Raw genomic sequence first — 15,345 nt, forward strand, 5'->3', positions numbered from 1 at the left:
TCCTATTCCTTCCAACCATCAAGGCAGAGGAGGATGATGGCTAAAAGTTGGAACTTCAGCAGCCTGACTTGAGTTGGAATCCTGCTTGTCTGCTTACTGTTTGTCTCTGGCATGTGGCTTCACAACATTGTCTGTGCTTACACTGTTGAAATAGGGGAAGTAATAGTCCCTACCTCACAGAGGTGCCAGAACAAATGCTTGTGTATATATATATATATATATATATATATATATATATATATATATATATCAGACATTTAACCAGTGAGGAACACCGAGTAAGTGCTCAATAAAGTTTTGCTCCTGTAGGCACTCCAGGTTATTTTCAGTCATTATAAGGCAACTGACTATACTTAGAATCCACAGTATGCTAGGTACTATGATAGCTTCTTTCACATCCATTGTCCCATTTAATTCTCCTAGTATATGTCAACTAATATTTGCATGATATTTCAATTAAAAAGAAACCCAAGCTTAACCCTTAAGCTTGCTCCTTTAAGACCCTAAAACTGCCTACCTGGGTGTTTGTTGCATTAGTCTCCAAACCATTTGTTTGTCAGTTACTTATGAAAGCAACAGTTCTGCAGCTTCTACATCTGTGACAGCCTGGGATAACTAAAGAGTTGTTTCACTCTTTTTTTTTTTTTTTAAGCTTTTTTTTTTTAAAGATATATTTATTTATACATACAAGAATTGGGGTACAGGCCAGAGGTGTGGGGATGAGAGGATTCACCAGAGACAGAGTGGGGAACAAAACAGGCAGATTGAATGAACTACACTGCTGAGAGGAGCAGTGGGCGAGCCAGGAGAGGTCTGCTGTGCCATGTGACTAGCTCACTGGCTGGAGGTAGAACTTGTGCTGTAGTGGTGGCGGCTAGCTACATAGGTTGCGGCTTAACCCCTTGTGCCACCAGGGAGGCCCTGTTTCACTCTTTTAATGTGTATTTTTTTTCAATGTGTATGTTTTTCATTGTTACTGAAGATGAGTGTTTTTCACAGCCCTGCCCATACTATGCATTTCATCTTTCTGTGTATTACCTTTTACCATATTTTGTGCATTTTGTATCTTTTCCCTCACAGATTTATCCAAGAACTCTTGGGTGTAACTTCCTGACCTTGTGTAGGGCTTTACAATTCACAGACCTCTTTTAAGATGTGTATCCAGTTTTGAGGTGCTGTTTGTGGGCTCAGGACAGTTAGCCTGAAAAGATCCCCACTTGCCTTCAGTCCTGCCAGGGAGAAGCAGTGTCTGGGCTCCCACAAGATTTCCAGACCTAATTCTCATGTTCTTTTGACTACGTCATGGTTTACAATGCTTGTCATCCACATTCTGAGTATTGGGGAGGGTATTATTTTCCCAATGTCTATTCCACAAAAGCCAAGTTCATGAATGGCCTTGATTTAAGTTCTCCAGTCCCTGCCCCCACTTTACCAACTCCTGTGAAGCAGAGTGTGACTTCAGCAGCAGGAATCAGCCGCCTTCCAACCCTTGGGTGGGTGTTGAGGGGAGAAGAGGGGTTGGACTCGGTGTTTGCTGAGCGGCGCTCTCGCTCCCCTGTGCTCTGCAGAGTTTGTGAAGCGGCTCAGGTATTGTGAGTACCTGGGTAAGTATTTCTGTGACTGCTGCCACACCTCCATGGAGTCTTGCATCCCGGCCCGCATGCTGATGGCGTGGGACTTCAAGAAATACTATGTCAGCAACTTCTCCAAATGGCTGTTGGATAGCATTTGGCACCAGCCTGTTTTCAACTTGTTGAACATCAACCGCAGCCTGTATGCTAAGGCCAAGGAGCTGGACAGACTGAGGGTGAGTTGCTTGCTGCCCCTGCCCTGCATGCCCATTTCAGGGGGTCTCAGACTGTGCCCAGCAAGTTGGCCTTCAAGCCTGTGAAGCTGAAGCTTCAGGGCCTCCTGCCTGCATGGGGTCTTTCCAAGACCCCATACCAAATTCCATGTAGTTTTGCATTTACACCTAGCTTTATGTATTTGTTATTTTTATATATTTGAAGATTTATTTTTATTTATATATGCATATAAGAACTGTGATGTAGGCTAGAGGTGTGGGAAGTGAGAGGATTCACCAGAGAGGGGAGCAGAACAAGCAAATCTATTGAAATGCACTGCTGATGGGAGCAGCAGGTGAGATAGGAGAGGTCTGCTGCACCATGTGGGTTAGCTTCCTGGCCGGGGATCGAACGCATGCCACAGTGGCTGGTGATAGCTTGGTTGCACTGAGACTTTAACCCCTGCTCAACCAGGGAGGCCCTTTATTATTTTTAAATTAAATTGTTTTAAATATTACTTTTCAATAAAAGCTCTTCAGTTTATTGTGCACCACACAATGATTTACTAAGCATATATATAGTGAAATGGTAACTAATTGCGCTAACTAGCATATTATCTTATATGAGGACATAGTTATTTGTGTGTGTGTGTGTGTGTGTAATGAGATTGTTTGAAATCTACTCTTTGTAAATTTTAAGTATTTAATACAGCTAGTCTCAGAGAATCATAGCATGTCAGGTTAGAAATAATATTTAATTTTGATTTATATATCTCCAATGTTATATAACACATGTAATCGTTTCCATCTTTGTTTTCTTACATTAGGATACCCAGGAGCAGCTTTTCCATATCAAGAAGCTGTTGAAGACCTGCAGGTTTGCTGAAAGGTACCACTGCTGCTGGGCTTGGTCTTCCTGTCGAATACCAGACTCTCTCAGCACAGCAGTTAGCTCATGTTGCCCTTTGGGAGTGCAGACCCTCTATTTAAAGTTACCAAACCTTCACTAGCAGCTAAATTAACTCCAGAGGAATGCATCAGTAGAAGGATGAAACAATAGCTAGTGACCTTTTAAATTGTTATTATTTTAAATTGTGATAAAATGCACAAAACATAAAATTTTGTATATAAACAAAAAAAAAGACAGCTTTTTAAATAGAGAGTAGATCATTCAAAGGGTTAAGATTATTTGTTATGATTGGATAAGATGATAGGTTTTTAAAAGTTACTTTATTTAAATGCTATTTTAAAGCATTTTTCAGGTTCTGATCCTTACTTAATGATGATATGTGTTTTTGAATTAAATTTCTTACATGCTTTTTGTAATCATTTAGACCTATCTCTACTTCATGGCATTGGTGTGACAGGTTAATTACTTCTCAGTCCCATTTTTCTCATTTGTAACATGGAACAGGACTCATGTTAAATCAGGGAGAAAGTCAGCAAAAATAGGTTCTTGCCAACCAGTGACATGTGCATGGCGCTTGAGGCACACAGATGCTGCACTTAATTAACAAGGCATGAGGTGGGGAAGAGAGTAGCAAGATTTCATGGAGGAAAAAGCCAAACTTAAAGAAAAAGTCAGCAAAGAAAAGGTCAGGGAGCCTCCAGCAGAGGAAGCAGTGTAAGTGTGCCTCTCATAGGCTGGATGGAGAATTATGCAGTTTGGCATCCCTAGAGTCCAGTCCAGTGGGGGCAGTGGCTGGCTGGGGCATGCACTGCACAGTGATGCTCCTCGTTGAATGAGGGCATTCAGGAGGGGCACAGGTGAGTTTGGGGAAGGTTACATCTGTTTTGACTGGCCTCAGGACATCCAGGTACCTGTGACCAAGTGACATTTGAATCTTAAACTCAGAACTGGGCTCCTGGATTGGGGAGGGGCGGTGGTGGTCATATGCCTGTTCGTGAGCTGTCTTTTCCTGCTGGCTGGGACAACTGTCAGATGCATGAGCAGCTGTAAGAGACACATTTTCCTGCTCATTCAGCTTTTGAGATTAGCTTTTAAGAAATTCTAACTTTCTGACTTTCAAGCAAACTTGCAAAATATAAAGTGGTGAATAAGGTTAATTTGTTCTTGAACCTGTTTTGAAAAATTGAGTTAAAAAATTAACCATGAGCACCAGGAGAAAACAACTGCCTGCTCCCTCCTACCCCCCTTCTTTTTCCACAGCCTCTGTGTGGGTGGTTTGAATTCCTCTTCTCTCACTCTCTGGCAGTGCATTAAAGGAGTTTGAACAGGTGCCCAGACACTTAACGGATGAGCTCCACCTGTTTTCCCTGGAGGATCTGGTCAGAGTCAAGAAGGGGCTGCTGGCACCTTCGCTCAAGGACATTCTGAAAGCATCCCTTGCCCACGTGGCCAGCTGCGAGGTGAGGCTCCTGGGCTGTTCCTTAGGCAGCAGAGCCATGCTTGGGTTGTGCGTGTACCTCATTTTTTCCCTCACCATACCTGAGGAAGATGGTGGCCACACTATCTCCAAGTGGGAATAAAGAAGTTCAGGACTGTTGGGTAACAGGCATGGTCATCCTTGGTGGTCGGGCTGGGAAGCAGGCCTGGGATGGGCACCTTCTCAGTCCAGCAGTCCGGCTCCGCTGGGCGTCCTGTTGGCCTCCCACCTGCCCCGAGCCACATGGACTCAGTATCCAGTGGGACAGAAGCACCATGCCTGTGTGGGTAAAGACTGTAGCACAGCTCCCAGATGTAGAGTTAGATCTGTTAAGAACACACATTTAAAACCCTTCTCTGGTGCCTCAAACCACTTCAAAGTGGAATTTTTCCATATAAAACAAATGCACATTTATTGTTCTTACCCATTCTTTTCAGCAGGACATAACATCCTGTTTCTTCTAGAGGTTGGCACAACAGACATTGAGACATTGATATTTATAGAGAGCTTTCAAAGTGGGGGTAACTCAGCTCTCCATGAGAAGCAGCAGCACCAGTGAGGAGTGCAGCTTTTCCTTCCTTCTCTTTCAGCTGTGTCAAGGAAAGGGCTTCATCTGTGAATTTTGCCGGAGTACAGCTGTCATCTTTCCATTTCAGACCTCAACGTGTAAAAGATGTTCAGGTATTTTAATAATGTAATAAATGAAGCTTAATAATAGCACAATAATGTAAGCATAAAGTTAAGTTAGCTTGAGTTTAATAATACAAACAAAATTAACATAGGCTTAACAGCAGTCTAATAACTAAGGCACAATGTTCTCTCTTTACAGTATAGTAATGCTGGTGTGTGCTTTATGTTAGATTGGAGCAAATCAAGTTTTGCTTATACAGGGAAGCGTATTTACATGGGATAGGGGTGAAAGGTAACATCTCCCGGTATAGGGTTTAGGGAGAAGAGAGGTGGTGGCTGTTTGCCTTTGCCCAAGGTCTTCTGTACTAGGGAAGTTATAGCTGCCCCTGTTTTGTGATTGGCTACCATCAAGGCCTATGCTAAAGTGTTGTCTTTGTCTCCTTTTATACTGTCATGGCAGAGTTGAGTAGGTGGTATGTAGGCCAGGTGGACTACAAGGCCTGAAATATGTACTATCTGATTTTACAGAACACATTTGCAGACCCGTGTTTTACTGTTTAATTACCTAACAAAATCCCAGGCTCTCAAGCTGTCTCATGGGTGAGATCTGGGTCTGAATTCTGCTTTCACCCTGATCTCTCTAACCTATTAGGCGGCATCACAGGATGGGTTCCCCAGCAGAGAAATGCAGGCAGGGTTTGCATGCACAGAGTTTACTGGAGTGTGTTATGAGGTCCAATGCCCTTGGGGGTGTGAAGGCAGCAGGATTAAGCAGAGGGAGAAATTGAACTGTGGTGTGGTTGCAATGGAGGCTCAGCATATTTCAAGGGGAACTCTGGAGCTGGGATGGCCTTCAGCATTGTCCCAGTCACTGGATATGGACCAATGCCAGCAAGGGGTCATGACTTTGAGAGAGGCAGCTCTCTCTAGCTAGGGCCATTTCCACAGAAAGGATGTTGCTTCTTGAACCATCAGCCTCCAACACTCTAAGTAGCTGGGGGAATGGTTCTTGGGTGGATCTGGTGGGCACCGTAGCACCCACAATGTCAGACTCTCTCAGCTTCATGTTCATGACTTATTGGGAACTTTATAATCCCTCTGAGTTTCAACCTGACTGACTTCTTTTTGGAAGGCCTTGGTTTCTGGATATAGACTCCCTTTGTATGTATGTGAGGAAACAAGATAGCCTGTTTGCTGATAGCTGTCCTCCTTGCTTGCAGCCTGCAGAGCTTGCTTTCACAAGCAGTGTTTCCAGTCCTCCGAGTGCCCCCGGTGTTCAAGGATCAAAGCAAGAAGAAAACTTTTGGAAAGCTTGCCCTCTGCAGCAACATGATGTTCTTGAAGAGTGTGAAAAAGATTGTTCAACCCGCCTTGTGATAACTCCAATTTCTGTCTATTATTGATAAGATGGTTTTAGATATCAAATATTTTCTATTAAGAAAAAAGATTCCAATAGTTTCTTTATTGTATATATTTAATGTTTTAGAAAGAATTCAGACTGTTATTTGGGTAGTGCAGGGTTGTCACTGGTGGTTCATTTTTATGACTGTTCAATATTTTTGCTGCTATTTTTTAGAGTCTTTTATACTTATTAAATTGTATTTGAATAATTGTGTCTAGCTAATGTTGGAGCCTCATTTTTATGAAGTGTAACTGACAAGATGGATTACTTAGAAAGGGCTCTCAAAATGGGAACATTTAGGTTTATACAAATTAAAAACTGAGTTATGCTACCTATTTCCTGTATCTTTGTGTAAGTTATTCTGAGTCTCAGTTTACAACCTGTAATTTTGTTAATTTTTGAATTGTGTTGTGGGTTGAATTATGTCCCCACGAAAGATATGTTAAAGTTCTGTCTATAAGGTGATCTTATTTGGAAATAGGGTCTCTGCAGATATAGTTAAGATGAGGTCAGACTGAACTAGGGTGGACCCTGATCCAATCACTGGTGTTCTTGTAAGTGGAGGGAAATTTGGACAGAGATACAGACACAGTAGTCACAGGGAGAATGTCATTCAAAGAAGGAGGCAGAGACTAGCATCTACAAAGAACACCACAGACTGCTGGCAGTCATCAGACGCCACCAGAGACGTGGAACAGACTCCCCCTCAGAGCATCCAGAAGGAACCAGCCCTGCCAACACCTTACCTTTGGACTCCTGGCATTCAGAACTGTGAGAGAATAAATTCCAATTATTTTAACTCACTGATTTGTGGTAATTTGTTACTGCAGCCCTAAGAAACTAATACACATCACATTTTGGGTTACTGGGAGGGTTAAATGAATATTAAGTAGCATGTGTGAAAGCACAGGAACAGTTTCTCATGCATGAGAGGTGTTATGAAGGCTTGAATCTCCTTTTTTAAAAAAAGATTTTTTTATGCATACAAGAACTGGGGTAAAGGCCAGAGTTGGGAGGGGTGAGTGTATCCACCCCAGACAGAGTGGGAAACAGAACATGCAGATTGACTGAAATGCACTGCTGAGGGGAGCAGCAGGTGAGTCAGGAGAGGTCTACAGTGCCATGTGGGTATCTCCCTGGCTAGAGATCGAACTTGTGCTGCAGTGGCTGCGGATCACCTCATAGGTTGTGTCTTAACCCCTGCGCCACCAGGGAGGCCCAGGTTTGAATCTCTTACCTTCAGTCTCAAGATCCAGAACATGGGCTCTGAAAGATAAGAGTTATACAAAAGCCTACCCCATCTATAGGCCTGTGGATGAGAGAGAGATCTCTAAAATGCAGAGCAACAGCCACTGAACACAGCTGCCTCTTCTACTTTGGATGTAAAGTGTTGGAAAGAACTATTAACCCTCAGGTGCCAGGAGATAACCATGCTTTTGGAAGGTGGTGGTTTAAATCACGGTGGAGGAGGCAAGAGAAGTTGGTAGTTACCTCCCATTGGAAAACAGATGAATCCTTGATTTTCAGATGTAACAAAATGGAATTTATCTTCAAATCTCTAGTGACGCCTTGACTATGAATGTTAAGTAGGCCCTTCCATGCCCTGTCATCCGCACAGGGTTGAAGAGGATTTTTGAGGTTCAATGAGAGTGTGTACCAGCCCACGTGCTCCTGCTGGTCCTGCTCATGGGGATTTGTGTGTCACAGGGATCAGGTTCTAATGGTCTGTCCCCATAATGAGGCCTCAGAGGATGATGGAGACTGAAATTGCCATGTCCTATGGAGCAACTTTGCCTGGCAATGTCCCACAAGGGGGGCTGAGAATGCTCTCCTTCTCTCCTCTGGCTCCACCCCACAAATAGCTGCCCCTTGGCTGTTCCTTGATGTTAGTGATGATAACAGAGGAGACCAGACTGAAGACAATGTCCTGAGTGACCCCTTTAAGTGGTATGGGGCCATAGGGAAAGGAATTTTAGGGTGGCCAGAGCACCATCTGCAAGATGTGGGGGATTTGGATGGGCATGTATCCTTGGCCTTTGTCCCATCACCACACAGCAGGGCCTCATGTCCAGGATGTAAGGGCACTCTATCCCCAGGCAGGAGTATGGGGACAGGAACACAGAGGTGTGGGGATGAAGGGATGAGAGAAGCCTGGAGGTACAGGCAGAAGCCTGAAATGGGAAGGATTTGCTTGTCCTCTGTGGTTAATCTCTTGGATCTGAGCCCTCCACTAGGAGAGATGCTCTTAAATGTGTAGGGAAGTGGAGCCCCTGCTTTCTCAGTTTCACAGCTAGGTTTTTCCAATTGTGTGTGCAGTTTGGCTACAGCAGTATCACTCATAAAATCACAATTTTAGTTTCTAGCGAAGTGAAAAAGGGAACCATGATGCCTCTTTTTAAAGCAGATGGAGAATTGTTTAAAAATAGAGAACTTTAAATGTTTGCTTTAAGGAATCCTGCTTATAAAATGTTGACACATGAGACAATGCAATTGAGTGTCTTATTCATCCTCTTTTAGCTATGACCTCAAGAAAGCTTGTGACTAGGGCTTCCTGTATTAGTGTCTGGCTGGTGCTAAGCCAGCTGAAATCTGGAAAGAGGACCTAAAGTACCAGTCTTCTCCCTGATGAGTCTATTATGCTCCTTCAGCAAGAAGAGGAAGCTGGGGTGCAGGGGGCCTACATGGGTATGTTAGATCACCAACTCTAGGGTCCAGAGTCCCTGGCCTGTAAGCCGGCCTGCACACACAGAGTTCCCTGCCACCACAGCAGTTAGAGGTAAAGAAGCTTTATTTGTTCATTTTAAAGTCTTCCCTTCTGCCACTGCCCTATCTCTATTATACTGCTCTCATCCTCAGTTCCATATACTTTTTTTAAAAAAGATTTATTTATTTATGCATACAAGATCTGTGGTACAGGCTGGAGGTGTAGGGGAGTGACAGGATTCACCAGAGACAGAGTGGGGAACAGAACAGGCAGACTGACTGAAATACATTGCTGAGAGGAGCAGCAGGGCGAATCAGAAGAAGTCTGCTGTGCCATGTGGGTCAGCTTCCTGGCCGGGGATTGAACTCATGCTGCAGTGGCTGTGGATAGCTTCACAGGTTGTGTCTCAACCTCTTGTGCCACCAGGGAGGCCCAGTTCCATGCACATTTATTACATTTCAAATTAAGAAAAAATTTACAAAACCTTTCAATAAGCCATATGCTGAACAAATACTATTTCTGGGCACATAAAGATGCCCTGGGGAAATGGTTTGGCTATAGAGCCAGTGACCCAGATGTGAACTCTTTCTCCTATACTCTGCCCATGATGGACAGTAGAGTGTCCAACAAGAGCGTACTGTCTTACCACTGAAGGTGATGGTTCTGGAAGCAGCTTTTCTATTGACATCCAACTAAAAATGGCTGGTTAGTAGCTGGTGGACAGCTTTTGTCATGTCAAGTTAATGGGACAGTGGCTTCCATTAATCATGGGTCTACAAGAAAACTATGAATGAGGGTGTGTGTACAGATTATAGTATATCTATCAACATCTGGTTCTTTTCTTCATGATTACAAAACTAAACCACCTGTCCCAGCCCCTTTACATCTGTGTGAGCCAGTGTGGTTGAAGGGTGGTTGATGAAATACAAATGCAGTTAATGAACATTATTTATAGTCTGCTGTTAAACATCCTGCTTGAGATAAGTGGGTCAAGATGATGTGGTATATATGCACAATGGAATACTACTCACTCATCAAAAAAGATAAACTCATGCCATTTGTGTCAAGATGGATGGAGTTGGAAGGGATTATGCTAAGTGAGATAAGTCAGAAGGAGAAAGACAAATACTGGTGTCACCTATATGTGGAATATAGAGAAACCAAACAGAGGGTCAGACAAAACCAAACTCAAAAATTAACCCTTGAAAGCTGACCATAGACCTGAGGCATTCAAAGTGGGAGGGGGTGGGGGAGCAATGAGAATGTGGGGTGGAAGCCGAATGGACTATGGTGGTAGATTATGGGTGTTTTGCTGGTGGGAATGTTATGATAACAACACCTGAAGGGTGATCCTATACTTCCAAAATACAAATGATGATGCAAACCAACATTACCTCAAAACAAATAAAAAAGACAAATAAAATCTTAAACACCACTGCAAAAAAACAAACAAACAAACAAACAAACATCCTGCCCGGGACCCCAGTGAGCCCCAGGGTGAGTCCTGGAAGCAGTCCTGCCAAGGAACCCCCCTGCAGATCCCAGCGAGCCCCAGGATAGGACCTGGAAGCTGCCCAGAGCTGGTCAGTCCTTGTAAGCAATGAAGCAGGCCCTGCAAGGGGCACAGAATGACAGGCCCTAGCAGAAGCAGTGACATGGCCTGGTCCTGACTGGATACACCTCTTAGAGTAATGAGCCAGAGGGACACCTTTTGGAGAGATAGTCCCCTGGATAGTAGGGGACTGATTATCCTGGGGACGATAGAGACCAGCACAAACTTCAACATGGTTGACACTGAGGAGTTGGGTGGAGAGAGAATTCTTGAGGTAGTATGGTGTAGGGAACACTGGTGGCAGGGTTCTTAGCCAGGCCGGGAGCCCTGGGAAGGGGGGAGTGGAGGTCTTGTTGAGGCACAGTCTGTTGAAAGAGAGGGACACGTTGTGCAGGAGCTGGAGTGTCTCATACAGTCTGGGTCTCTGGTGAAGATAAGAGCATAGCAGGCATCCTGATCTGCATTACTCCCACCCACTGCTCACCCCGCCTGGGGCTGGTGCTTACCTACTGAGGTGCACTGAGAGCACAGGGAATACCAAGTCTTTCACCCCAAATCTCAGAGAGGATGGATATTGGCAGTGCCACAAACATAAGCCAGCCTTACTCTAACTTCATCTGCCCTAGCTAGAGGCCTCCAAGTCGCTCCCCCACCCTCCTGATTTAAGTAGTTAATTTGCATTTATGAGTAGAATATATTCACCTTGAGATATTATATTCACACTCACTCAGCATGGCACTGTGGGCATGATGAGGGTCTCCAGGGGCCCAGACTGCCCAGGACACCACATGTTCTTATGTGAGACCCTGCAGCACAGGACATAATTCCTCACCAGATACTGAACCTGCCAGCACCTTGATCTTGGATGTCTGACTTCCAGAACAGTGAGAATTAAATTTCTGGTGTTTAAGTCACTCAGTCTTAGTACTTTTGTTATAATAGCCCCAACAGAATAAGACAAGAGATGAGGGTAGGGGAAGATGTGGGAAATCTGAGAAATGGCTTCGCTAAAGACTAGTAGTTCTTGAAGTGTGGGCCAGGGTCCCCTGACGGTCTCTGAGACACGAGATCTGTTATGTCCAAACTGTTTTCATAATAATGCTAAGATATTATTTCCCTTTTTAATTTTTCACTCTCACAGTGTACAGCCAGTGTTCCAGAGATCACAGGATGTGTAGTGACTTCATTTCTCCACCAGCTAATAGAAAATTATACAGTTTATATATTCTTGTATTTAAAAAAATTCTGTTTAATTTCTAAGATGGTAAACATAAACATAACCCACCTAAGCAAGAAGTATGTTGGCATCCTCAGTGATTTTCAGAAGCATAAAAGAGTCCCACAACCATAAAATCTGAGAACTTGCCATGGAGAAAAGACAGAGAATTAAAGTTTGGTTTTTCCACATGTTCCTGTTGGAACTCAGAGAAGCATTTCAGGACGCTTGCAAAACATTTGCAGAGCACTAGCTCCTCACCCCAGCTGCCAAGATCTAGACTGTCCTGCCCTGGTTGCCTCGCTCCCATTTGGCTGCTGTGTTCTGCCTACTCAGGTATTCTCTCCATTTCCAGAAGACATGAAATTCCTGCCTCACAACATACTTCCCTCTGAGCCTTCCCCTCGCTCCCACCTCTAAATGCTAGGCTGCATCCCTGCCCCAGATTTCAGTTCAACCCTTTGGAGCAAGTCGCCTGTACCCTGTTTACCGCAGGGAGTTCTTCCTGCTTATTTTCAACGAAATCAACAATTATTTTTCCTTCATGGCATTTAATTCAAATAGTTATTCATTTATTTGTTCACTTCTGACAACTGTTGCTTCTGGTAGCCTCTAAACTGAGAGGAGAGATCATGTACACTAGTCCTGTTTATTGTAATCTGACACCTATCAGCCATTTCACACATTTGTTGACACCTCTGATGAAAAATTAAGACAAAAAGAAGAAATTAGGATAAAGGTAATACAAGAGGAGTGATATACTATGATTTCAGGAGAGAATGCAGAATACAAGATGCAAATGTAAGCTGCCTCACATTTGCTAAAAGGAACATTCATGACCCAAAGTGTTTCTACACTAAGCAAAGAAGGGCACTCCCAGTTGTGTGATGCAGGCCCCTGAGATACAATCAGACGTTTTCAGGAGAGACACAACTATTTACTTCTGGGATAAAGAGTTATATCTCTAAGGTTAGAGCCTTAGGGAGTTTAAATTAATATTTTAGAACTTAAATTTGATGTTTGCTTAGTTGCAAAGGCAACTCTCTTGAAGGAGGACAATACTTATTTGATTTTATTGTTTGTCATAATATTGCTCTGAATGGAGAAATAATGTAACAATTATTTCTGATTGCAAGTCAATCATTTTCTCTCTAAAAATTCAAAATAGTTTATGTCTATTTTATCTATATTTACACCTATTTTTTAAAAAGGATCATATAACAAATTCCGTTTTGTAACATAATTTTCTCCCTGAATAATATTAGATATCATTCCATCCCATTTCACATAGATCTGCCTAATTACTTTGATAACGACCAACATGTAATAGTATTAATGTAGGGAGGCTTCTTTCTTTTTTTTTTTTTAAAGATTTATGTATTTATACAAGCACTGGGTACAGTCAGAAGCGCGGGAGGTGAGAGAATTCACCAGAGCCAGAGCGGGGAACAGAACAGGCAGACGGACAAAACACACTGCTGAGGAGGGCAGCGGACGTGGCAGGAGAGGTCTGCGCGCCATGTGGGACCCTTGCTGGTGGCCGGGGATCGAACTGGCGCTGCAGATGTTGCGGGCAGCTTCTCAGCCCAGCGCTCAACTGCTGCGCCACCAGGGAAGGCCCTAAGGAGGCTTCTTAAAGTAACTTATTCTTAAGTATTTCATTGTATGGATGGTGTTATGATGTAGTAAATTTAGTCAAAGCAAAGAAAATTCTATTCATAATTACCATTGGAGGGAAGCCCAGATTGTTTAAGAAGGATGATGCAGAAAATTTAGTATGTACAGTAATATCTGGTCCCTTTTAAGTTAAATTTCCATATTTAGTCACAGAAACAAATTCTTTTTTTTTTTTAAAGATTTATTTTATTCATGCAAGAGCCGGGGTACAGGCCAGATGCATGGAAGGGTGAGAGGATTCACCAGAGACAGAGTGGGGAACAGAACAGGCAGACTGACAAAACACACTGCTGAGGGGAGCAGCGGGCGAGACAGGAGAGGTCTGCTCGCCATGTGGGTTGCTCCAAGGCCAGTGGGGATTGAACCTGCGCTGCACAGGCGGAGGACAGCTTCACAGTGCAGCACTCAACCGCCTGCGCCACCAGGGAGGCCCTCACAGAAACAAATTCTTGGAGGTATTCATTGTTATTCACTTTAGACCTGCCAAGGAATTTTATTTATTTATTTATTTTTTACTGAGAAAGCATTGGTTTACAACACTGTGGATCATTCAGAGGGACAGGTTCACACCTTTTCAGAGACAACACCCACCCCCAAGACATCCCATCGTCTTCCACCATCGTCCATTGGAGCCCCTCTCTCCCTTGCACCCCAGCTTCCACCCTCTCCCTCTGTAGTTCACTTCCATAGGTTTCTAGGGCTTGTTTTGGGTTTGTCTGTTCCTTTGTATCCTTATATTCCACATATGAGTGAAATAATCTAGTATTTGTCTTTCTCCTTATTTTGCTTAGTATAATGCACAAGAAAGTGTTAAGCATTTCCTGCAAATCAAAACTACCATGAGATACCATCTTACACCAGTGAGAATGGCTCATATTAAAAAAACTAGCAACAACAAATGTTGGCGAGGGTGTGGAGAAAAAGGAACTCTTCTGCACTGTTGGTGGGAGTGCAAACTGGTCCAACCACTGTGGAAAGCTGTGTGGAGATTTCTGGACCTACTAAACATAGAGCTTCCATATGATCCAGCAATTCCACTCCTAGGTATTTACCCAAAGGACACAGAAACATCAATTCCAAAGAACACCTGCACCCCTATGTTTATAGCAGCACTGTTTACAATAGCTAAGCTGTGGAAACAACCCAAATGCCCAAAAATAGATGACTGGATCAAGAAGATGTGGTACATATATACCATGGAATATTACTCAGCATTCAAAAAAGATAAACACATGCAATTTGCAGCAACATGGATGGCGCTGGAAGGGATCATGCTCAGCAAAATAAGCCAAAAAGAAAAAGAAAAATACCGGATGGTCTCACTCATAGCAGGAATCTAGAAAACTTAAATAAGGGACCAGGAAAATGAATAACTATAAGAAAGTGAAAATCAAAATCAACAAAAAACTATGAACCAGAGACACTTTTAGGGGGGCAGGGGCGGGAGGGGAGGGATTGGGGTCAGAATGGGGGCGCTGCAATTGTATGGGGAATATAACAATAAAATTTATTATCTAATAAAAAAAAAAAGAAAAATAAAGAATTCAGCAGGAAAAAAAAAAAAAAAAGTGTTAAGCATTTCCACTCATTCAGGCCTATAGGGGATTCATCAAAAAAGTTTTCAAGTTTGGGCCTCCCCGGTGGCGCAGCAGTTGAGCGCTGGGTTGCGTAGCTACCCACAGCCTCTGCAGTGCCGGTTCGATCCCCGGCTGCTCCCCGGCCACCAGAGGAGGGTCCCACATGGCACGCAGACCTCTCCTGCCGCCCGCTGCTCCCCTCAGCAGTGTACTTCAGTCCTTCTGCCTGTTCTGCTCCCCGCTCTGGCTCTGGTGAATTCTCTCACCCTCCTGCGCTTCTGACTGTACCCGGTGCTTGTATAAATAAATAAATAAATAAATCTAAAAAAAAAAAAAAAAAAAAAAAAAAAGTTTTCAAGTTTATCTTTAGTGATTTATTGCACATTTCTTGGTCATCTCCGTTGCTCTTTTAAGTGG

At 43.4% G+C, this 15,345-nt stretch overlaps 1 protein-coding gene across 8 annotated transcripts in view; it reads left to right on the plus strand.

Annotated features, from left to right (window-relative positions):
* Window positions 1-6,181, plus strand: part of RUBCNL (rubicon like autophagy enhancer) — a 40,792-nt gene extending 34,611 nt beyond the window's left edge. For all 8 annotated transcript variants that reach the window (XM_037527334.1, XM_037527339.1, XM_037527336.2 and 5 more), the window contains 5 exons: window positions 1,569-1,807; window positions 2,611-2,672; window positions 4,000-4,153; window positions 4,761-4,851; window positions 6,021-6,181. In XM_037527334.1, coding sequence (XP_037383231.1) covers window positions 1,569-1,807; window positions 2,611-2,672; window positions 4,000-4,153; window positions 4,761-4,851; window positions 6,021-6,133 — 659 coding nt within the window. In that variant the 3' untranslated portion in view covers window positions 6,134-6,181. The remainder of the gene's footprint in view (window positions 1-1,568; window positions 1,808-2,610; window positions 2,673-3,999; window positions 4,154-4,760; window positions 4,852-6,020) is intronic.
* The last annotated feature ends 9,164 nt before the right edge of the window (window positions 6,182-15,345 follow it).

Source organism: Talpa occidentalis, unplaced genomic scaffold (assembly GCF_014898055.3).
Source record: "Talpa occidentalis isolate TD23 unplaced genomic scaffold, MPIMG_talOcc4v2.1 talOcc4.5, whole genome shotgun sequence".
Taxonomy (NCBI): Eukaryota; Metazoa; Chordata; class Mammalia; order Eulipotyphla; family Talpidae; genus Talpa; species Talpa occidentalis.